This window comes from Colias eurytheme, chromosome 10 (assembly GCF_061535395.1).
Source record: "Colias eurytheme isolate Ceu_HAF_F1 chromosome 10, ilColEury1 Martin Lab GWU primary, whole genome shotgun sequence".
NCBI classification, from domain to species: Eukaryota; Metazoa; Arthropoda; class Insecta; order Lepidoptera; family Pieridae; genus Colias; species Colias eurytheme.
Window position 1 is genome coordinate 12132362 of NC_142989.1, and position 10059 is coordinate 12142420.

The 10059-nt window shown below is 33.4% G+C and overlaps 1 protein-coding gene across 1 annotated transcript; it reads left to right on the top strand.

Moving 5' to 3' along the window:
• The first annotated feature begins 3794 nt into the window (after positions 1–3794).
• On the top strand, positions 3795–4793 carry LOC149905501 (uncharacterized). Its single transcript, XM_090106594.1, has one exon. The coding sequence runs from the start codon at positions 3795–3797 to the stop codon at positions 4791–4793; it is 999 nt and encodes a 332-aa protein (XP_089962720.1).
• The last annotated feature ends 5266 nt before the right edge of the window (positions 4794–10059 follow it).

Consider the following 10059-nt stretch of genomic DNA (forward strand, 5'->3'; position numbering starts at 1 on the left):
ACTTAGTAAAAAAGTTCGGTGATCATTATCTATCAGGCGATCCATTAGGCAACAAGGCATAAGAAAATGATTTAATTTCTGATAAACAGAATTGATAGGTAAAGCGTCGCTGCTTATTATTCACGGAGAGTTCTATTGTAAGAGAAATAAAATATTTTCCCTTTTACACAAAGATAAGGGACTAATCTCACACAAACAATGAAGTGAATGGAGAATAATAAATCAATGGAATATCTGTTTGTAACGGTTTAGCGTTCCGCGAGGGACGGGATGAACTTCTGTTCAAATTATCTAATTCTTTAAACGTTCTATTTTTATTTCTAGAATTCCTTTTATTGGTAAAATCGAAGTGATCGCGGTTTTTAGAATCTGGACACAAGGAAGTATAATTTTAAAAGTACCTAAATATTGTGTTATGATAAATCTTAAATCAATGTTTAATTTTCGTAATTTATATTTAAGTAGTGTGATATAGTTAACTTGATTTAGTTTTATAGCAAAATGAAATAAATATTCTTGAAAGTACAAGCGTCAATATTACAAGTTATTTTCTTGGTCTTATAAAAACCAACAAGTATTCGTAACAAAAATATGGAATGTTTTGGCAATTCTACACGATGGCTTCGGTGCTATTTCATACAGATGAAACTATATTTTCTTTTAATTCAACGTGAAATTAAATGTAAATAGTAGAATGTTAACTTGGCTTCATTGTCCCGTCCGCTGGAATATATGCAAATTGCTGCAAAATGATGTAAAAGAAGTGGAGCCATGCATATGAAACGCATTATTTTTAATTAAAAACAAGATTTAATTCAGTTTAATTAAGATGTTGGATAGAATTGATAATATATTTCTATATTCATCCACTCATATTTCTTCTCGTTCTTGCACACGTTTTATGTTTTATATTATAATCTGGCTATAAGCATACTTGTCAAATCATAATCGGGTTCTATTACAGTAAAATTACGTATAAAAAATAATTTATTTATTTATTTATTTCAGATAATTGAAATAATCCATATAATTATTAGTATCTTGTTACCTTAAGCCTATGTGATGATAATAATGAACTGAGCGATACGAATAATAAAAAACAATTACTGTAAATAATATTTTTACAAAATTAACTTGTAATTTTTTTTGTCAACTTTCAAGTTATTCCCAAAAACCACAATATTTTACATCGTAAAAAACACTACAAAACCCGCACATTTTCCGCCAATTCACACTTATCCGTGTTTTTAGAGATAAGGAAACTTCAAAAAGCGATTGTTCGATGAGATTTATGGCCACAGATCTCTGGCGACCCGAGTCGTGTGAAAAATTACATCTCAGGTGAGCCGCATAAAAACGTACCTTTGGAGAAACGTAGGTACCGTTGGAACATGCCGGCGGCGTGTGGCCTTACTTGCAAACAGAGTGTTATCATTTGTCACACGTTTGTGTTACAGGGGATAGAATTAATATATTCGGAGTTAGATAAAATATTATGTTGTTCGTGTCCATTTATGTTTTGCTGATTCATGCTCGGTATAAGGTCATAAAGAGGGATGTATTGCTTTCGATTTAACTGTCATAACCTAACACATCTGATTTTGATAATATTTGTTTACAGAGATAGACTAGACTTTAACAAAGCCAAACTTGAAGAGAGTGAAATGAGAGATGGAAAATGAAATAGAAATATAAATAGAAAGCGTTTTATTTGCCACCATATAAAAAAAAATACAAATCTTAATAATCTAACACACAGAACAGAAAAAAAATGCTTAGTGGAAAGGCTTTCTCGCTTTATCGTGGAAACTGTGGCACGTAGAAACCCAAAACTAAAAATAATCATAATAATAACATTATTTAATACATTCGATATAATACGTTCACAAAATATCATTATCACAAAGTGTTTGTTTCCGAATCACGTTTCCCCATTAAGTGAATACACACTCGTATAGCAAGAAGAGAAATCCCTCCGTATTGAAATGAAGACAGCAATGGCGTCGGAAATTGGTGGGAAATGCAAATATGTGGAGCGATGGAGCCTCCCCGGATGAATTAGCGGGATACTATTGTTCTTTGAGTGTAATTCGTAATGAGTTCCCTGTGTAATGACTTTTTATTCTAGTACGACATTTTTAATTTGTATCTGTATTAAACATTCGCTTGAAAATTTGGAGATCGAGACAGTGGGAGAGAGAATTTTGAACCAAAAGATTAAAAGATCAATAAGATCAACTACAAAAAATGACATAATATTTTTTAAATAAAAATTAATGTAGTGTTTTAAAACTTGGCTACAATATTAAAATTTACATATTAAGGGAAAGAATCGATGTCTAAAATTTTATAACAAAAGGATAACAATTAAAAAAGGAATTACAATTGTGCTCAACATTAATATTACGGCTGGTTACCGTACACTGAAATATTTCGCATTCTAAAAACTCCAAAAAACTAATGAAGATAAAGGACCTTTTTAATAAATTACTGAATTATTCAAGTTGACAACAACGCCATATTTTACCCGTAATTCCCGTGAACGCTCACTGGACGAAATTTATATCATTTTTATGTCAGCCAATATTGTGAGAAACGCAAGTGAAAGGAGCTTAATTACAGTGATTAGCGATGTTGAAATATGAATCATATAATATCGTTTACGACTGAGGATTTATTAGTCTTAAAATAATTTATTCATCATCATTATTAAATCAGTGTGTTTCACTAATGAATATTTAATAAGTAAATTATTTCCTAGTGTCAGTAAGTAAGTTATTTTTTTAATAAAATAAAATCTGGAGACTGATCTCCACTGATCATTTTACTAAATCCTATTGTATTTATGGTCTTTATTGCAAATCATATGTCTTTATTGTATTATCTGATTACTGTATTCAATTATAATGAATAGTTAATGTGACCGTTCCTTGTGGTCTGGTGAGAACAATTGCGGAGACCAACCGAAGCGTATCGAATACAAACATACGCTTTAATAAGTCCTTTGGCTGTGGTCACTATAAATTTACAATATTATGCTTTATTGAATTTATTAGATAAATGGAAATTTCATATAGTTGAGTGACTGAATTTTCTCACAACCAAAAGGAAATTATCAAAAAACTAATTGGAAACGCATCGCATCTTTGACCCAACCGGTAAACTGTTAACTTTGCAAGTTTGTTGTTCTGTGATAAATAATAGTATAAATAATCTAATTCGAGTTAGCCAGTGCAAAACTTTGTTTATTTCGAAAGTTCAAATAACATTAAAAATTAAAACTAACTCTGTTTCTGTGCAATTGAAGAAATAAAGTGTTTCTTTCGTTTAACAATTTCAAAGTAATTAGTGCAACAAAATATCATCTGACGGTACGAAGAAAAAGTGTGATTCATTGTGTATGCGAACGCCACCGTTATTGCTAGTGCGGACGGGTGATTTTCGCACGCACAGCCCCAGTGTCGTCGTCTACTCATCGCTCGTCAAAGATTAAGGAACTTTCCGATACGTCGAGTGGTATAACATATGCGTGTGCCTCACAGAGACTAATGATTTAAAAATTTGATCTTTTATTATTTATTGAATTTCATCAAGTTATTTGTAATCAGAATACAATAGTCTTGTTTATCTTATAGACATATAAGATAATATAAATGGCGTCTAAAAATAATAATTTTTCCTGTGCTGGATGTTTGACTCCAATCTCCGGGAAACACTTCATACAATGTAGCCTATGTGAAAAGATATATGACATTCTGTGCGCAAACATATCTGAAAGGCGTTTCTTAAATTCTATGACTAAAGAGCACAAGAAGAATTGGACCTGTCAAGCATGTAGAAATAAGCGTCCCAAGGGAGACAATTCCAACACTCCTGTACGTTCGTTAAAGTCGGATACTGGTGCTGAGGTGTCGTGTAGCGACGAGGATAGCATTTCTCCTAACTTTGTCACAGCCCGTCGTCCGACTCACACAAAAGTTCTGGAAGTTAAGGTACCTCCCACAGGACCTCAATTGATTGTAAGTCCAACTGATCAAGTAAGCGGTTCTTTGAAGGATCAACTTCTCGATTCCCTTAGGCTTGAAATACCATCTTTGCTATCCCAAGTATTAAAGAAGGAATTGGTCACCTTTAAGGAAGAGCTCTTGGAACTTCGTAAATCTGTTTCTTTTTTGAGCGATATGAATGATGAGATGCGTGAAAATATAAAGTCTTTGTCGAAGGATAACAAGCAATTAAAATCTGAAAATGATGCTTTAAAATCATCTGTCCATGAATTGTCTGACCGACTTAACAAAATAGAACAAAGTCTTAGGGACAAAAATTTGGAAATAAAAGGTGTTCCTGAGCACCCATCTGAAAATGTCCTTAACTTAATACAGCAGTGCGCTTCTATTGTTGGACACAAAATTGCCGATGGTGATGTCGTGAAGTGTAACCGTGTGGCTAAACAGAACAAAAACACGAATGTTCCTCGTACAATTATTGTGCAATTTAACAGCGAGAGACGACGAGATGAATTTTACTCCGCTGTCTATAGATATAATAAAGCAAATCCTGATAATAAACTCAATACTGCCTTATTAGGTATGGCCGGTGAAAAGAAGCCCGTTTATATATCTGAGCACTTATCTCCTCAAAATCAGGCTCTACACATTGCAGCAAGAATGAGAGCTAAGGAGTTATCGTACAAATTCGTTTGGGTTCGTAGTGGCCGCATATTTGTGAGAAAAGACCCCGGATCGCAATATATATTCATTAAGGACAGTAAAAGTTTAGATTTAATGCATTAGTTAAATTAATATTTTTATCTTTTTTAGATTAACTTGTTTCTTAATTTTTTCTGGTTTTTGAAAATGGCTTTCTCAATTTATTATCAGAATATACGTGGTATGAAGAGTAAAACCATAGAAATTTCTAATTCCATTTTGATTAATAGTTATGACATCATATGTATTTGTGAAACTTGGTTAAATAATACTGTTCTCTCGAGTGAAATTTTTGATAATAGATATCAAGTGATACGTAGAGATAGAAGCGAAGCATTCTGTAGTGCATATAACAAAAGTCATGGTGGTGGCGTGCTGGTAGCCTTGTCTAAAGATTTTGATGTCGTTGAAAGGAATGATTTGCAGTCCGAACTCTTAGAAGACCTATGGCTACATATTAAATTAAAAAATCGTGCTGTATTAAACCTATGTATTGTGTACCTACCTGATTACTTGTCAACGAGTGTGGTATCTGAATATATGGAAAAATGTTCCCATTTTTTAGGTACTTCATCTGATTGTAGTACTCTTATATTAGGTGATTTTAACTTTCCCAATTTAATATGGTCAGATAATGGCGGCCTCAATAGTTACTTATGTCCAAAAACAAAATTACTTTACGAATTTTTACAGTGCACGTCATTATCCCAAATTAACAACATAGCCAACACAAACGGTAGGTTCTTAGATCTTGTAATCACAAATACGCCAGATTTATACAAAATTACTAACGGCGCTCCTTTAAGCCGCCTTGACAATCATCATCCTCCTTTGGAAATCACATTCAATTACATGCTCGTATCTCTGAATCAAAATAATTCTTTTGACAAGCTGTGTTTTTACAAAACCGATTTCAATAGTTGTAATGACCATATCCAAAAAATAAACTGGCAACAACTTGCTTTGAACTTACCGATAGATGAATTTGTCCAACTATTTTATAATAATATTCATACTATTATCGAAAAATATACACCACGAATAAAACGCCACCGGAATCACTATCCCATATGGTTCTCGAAGGACTTAAAAAGAATACTTAAATCTAAAGAGAAATTTCATCACCGTTACAAAAAGTACTCCAATCCTCGTGATTATGATACTTTTTCAATTCTAAGATCTAGATCGAAAAAATTAATAGATTCTTGTTTCAGGTCGTATATTGGTAATATCGAATCCAGTCTCACTAAAGATTTGAAGTCTTTCTGGCGATATACAAAAAACAAGAAAATTACAAATGACATTCCTCGCAGTATGTACTACAAAAATCAAGTTGCTGACACAGGACATGATATAGCCAATTTGTTCGCTACATACTTTTCTTCGGTTTATAAGCAAAATTGCAAAGCTACCTACATTCCCAAATTTGCTTCATCAAACTACACACTAAACAACATACACATATCTGAGAGCGTAGTATTATCTTATCTAAAGAAAATCGACTTAACCAAGAGCACTGGGCCCGATGGCATACCACCAGTCTTTATACGTTTATGTTCCTCATCTCTCGTTAAACCGTTAACTCTGTTATTTAACAAGTCTTTAATCGAAGGAACATTTCCGTCTTTATGGAAGCTAGCCAAAGTGACACCAATTTTCAAATCCGGTGATAAGAGAAATGTCGAAAATTATCGACCAATTAGTATTTTGAACTGCTTTGCTAAAGTATTTGAAAGCATTATATACGAACATATGTATAGTCATATCAAACATAGATTAAACGACAAACAACATGGGTTTGTAGCTGGTCGCTCAACAAATTCAAACTTACTCATTTATACTAATTATCTGACAGAATCATTTGATAGTAAATTACAGGTGGATTCGGTTTATACAGACTTTTCCAAAGCATTTGATACTGTAAATCACACTATCCTTCTTTCAAAACTCAATCATCTTGGCATACATGGTAGTCTGTATAGGTGGATGAGTTCATATTTAGCTAATAGATCACAATTGGTTGCATTGTATGGCTATGACTCTGTTCCATTCTTATCCCCTTCCGGTGTACCGCAGGGTTCCAATTTGGGGCCACTGCTATTCTTGATATATATTAACGATCTTCTTGAATTAATCTCATGTAATACTCTTGCGTACGCGGATGACGTCAAAATTTTCCACAGAATACAAGATTATAGTGACTGTCAGACCTTACAAAGGGATTTAGATGTCGTCAGTGAATGGTGCAATACCAATCGTATGACCCTCAATGTTAAAAAATGTCAAGTAATGTGTTTTACTAAAAGTAAAAGGCCGATCATTTTTAATTATAACATTAGTCATGTAACACTGGAACGAGTCAAGGTCGTTAGAGACTTAGGTGTGATGTTCGATTCTTCACTATCATTTAGACCGCACTACGATTACATTGTCAGTAAGGCCAATAAAAGTTTGAGCTTTGTTTTACGTACTGCCTCACCATTCAAAAATCCGAAGTCGTGGATAATATTATATTTAACCCTAGTAAGAAGTATATTGGAATATTGTTCATCGGTGTGGCTTCCAATATACAATAATCACAAAGACCGCATTGAAGCTGTGCAGAGGCGTTTCTTACGTACATTATGTGGTAAATTAGGTTTACGGCGTAAAATACCTGAATATGATCAGCGTTTGCGTAAATTCCACCTAATGAATTTAGAAAGCCGTAGGACCCTGACTGATTTGTGCAATCTGCATAAAATAGCCAATGGGTTATTAGGGAACGAGCTTTTGGCTAGCCTTAACTTTAGAGCTCCTACCCGCCCTTCACGCACCCCACGTCTATTCAGCATACCACCTACCAAAAACAATGTTTCGCATAACAATCCTGTACACAGAATGTGCCGCCTGTATAATAATTTAGATCCGGATTGTGACTTATTCTTGGGTAGTTTGGATGTTTTTAGAAGTAATGTTCACAAATTGCTGTAACAACGTATTGTATTTTGTTTTTTTTTTTGTATTTTAAATAGTAGCTTTTTTTTTCTCTCTGTTAGAATTTTTTTTTTTTTCTCGGTTTATGTTTGTTCCTGGCTATAGCTTGGTATAGATATGGATTAGGAACAAAAACATGGTCATAATGTAAACGGTTTTTGTTTTTTGGTTCAAAGCTGTGTACGGTATTTATTGGGTTGTAGAATTTATATGTATTATTAGATAAGAGCTAGATATAAGGAATTGTTCTGCAATCTGTTACTGTACCAAAATAAAATAAAATAAAATAAAAATAAACGAAATGTCACGCTCTAATAAACATGTGTATGTATAGAATATTAGAAGATATCTTTGAAAAAGGTAAACATAATCATTACCATGGCCTGGCCATAAAATAAAAGTTAATTGAAAGAAGCCAGCCCTTCCCGAGCGTCGTGGTATTCTTTCTTTTCTTGAAATGGTTCAATTCCAATTGAATTAAAATTTAATTTGTTACGTTCAGGATCGGTTTGTGCGAAATAAGAGAAAGCTCGGGAAGGTTTGAATGCCGCGAGCAGCGAGCACTGCTTAGCATATTGAGATTGCTGCACGCCGTTGTTTGTTTTGTGTTTATAGTTTTATATAATATTTATGATAAGGGGTGAAACTATGCTTATTCGATTGTCTGTTGTAGTATATAGTTGTTTAAAAATTATAAAGAGCAATGACTACTAATAAACACAATTAATTCTATGTTTATTTGACAATTATTAATAAAATTAGAGATAAAAATTATCATGAATCAATGTTAAAATTTAAAATGTTAAATTAACGTCCCCTTTTATATTATACATTTGCCGGACCGGTTGGCTTGGTTGGTGGCCCTGCCTTCCAAGCCAGAGGTCGTGGGTTCGATTCCCACCCGGGGCAAATATTTGTGTGATGAACATAGATATTTTCTCTGTGTCTGGGTGTTAATAATCCATACTAATATTATAAATGTGAAAGTAACTCTGTTTATCTGTCTGTTACTCAATCACGCCTAAACTACAGAACCAATTTTCAGGAAATTTGGTATGGAGATATTTTGATACCCGAGAAAGGACATAGGCTACTTTTTTTCTCGGGAAAATGACGCAATCCCGGAAATCCCACGGGAACGGGAACAATGCGGGATTTTCTTTGAAAACGCGGGCGAAGCCGCGGGCGGAAAGCTAGTTATCTATATAAGTATTTATTTAAAATTAAATATTATGTATGTTTATCAGCCATCTGGTTTCCATAACACAAGCGAATGCTTAGTATGGGATCAGATCGTGCCGTTGGTGAAAATTGTCCTGAAATATTGCACGCCTCATAAGCGAAGCGTTGAGGTGGGTACTACTGTCACTTCGCGCAAAACATCTGATTTTTCAAACTTAAAATGTCTTTATGTATCATACATTGCACTTGTAAGATAATACATACACACACATATTAAGAAAAAACACTATTTTTAACGTTCATGATATTTTTGATGTCATTTTTGTTATTTAAACTAGTTAAAAAACAGTTTAAAAAAGTTCTGTCTTGGACGTCCGTGTGTCTGTATGTGCGGATCCTTTTTCTTGTTAACACGATAGCGACCGAAATACTTTACTAATCGAGTCTTTTTTTTTTCTCTTACGCTTGAGTATGCTCAGGAATAGAACCCTTTCATTTTTCAGGGTCTGATTCGATGTGGTTTAATTGTTATTAAATAAACAAAAATAATCTTATATATAAAAATGAATCGCAAAATGTGTTGGTAAGCGCATAACTCGAGAACGGCTGAACCGATTTCGATAATTCTTTTTTTATTATATTCCTTGAAGTACGAGGATGGTTCTTATGTAGAGAAAACGTAAATATTATGTACCACGGGCGAAGCCGGGGCGGACCGCTAGTAATTAATAAATATTTATTAAAAAAAATTATGAGGCGTGCACTTTTGGATTTTCCAAATTATTTATTTATTTATTTAGGAATTTTATGCGCGATTAATACTTTAAGTTGAATAATTAAAGGAACGTTTTAATTTTAGCAACGATACTTTCTGATAGCGCGCTTGAAATTTATGAAAGAAAACTTTTTATGCACGATAGTTACTAGATATAAAGTGTTATTTTGAATTCCGGTATGTACGAAATTTGCCAATGCTTCTACGATACATCTACAGTGTCTACGCGTCCTCAGTGGATCTACGGCGCATCTACGTAAGTGCTACGCAAAGCATGCATGAACGATTTTGAATCAAACCTTTTGTTATCAAAGAGATACGTGATGGAAATAGACGTATCCAATCTTTTTAATTGATTCTGTGATTGAGATAGAGATCTAACATATTTTTTTCAAAGCAATGTTTTATCTACTATTT

Excerpts from the sequence above, each read along its gene's own strand:
- LOC149905501 (XM_090106594.1), top strand. The coding sequence starts at position 3,795 with ATGACTAAAGAGCACAAGAAGAATTGGACCTGTCAAGCATGTAGAAAT.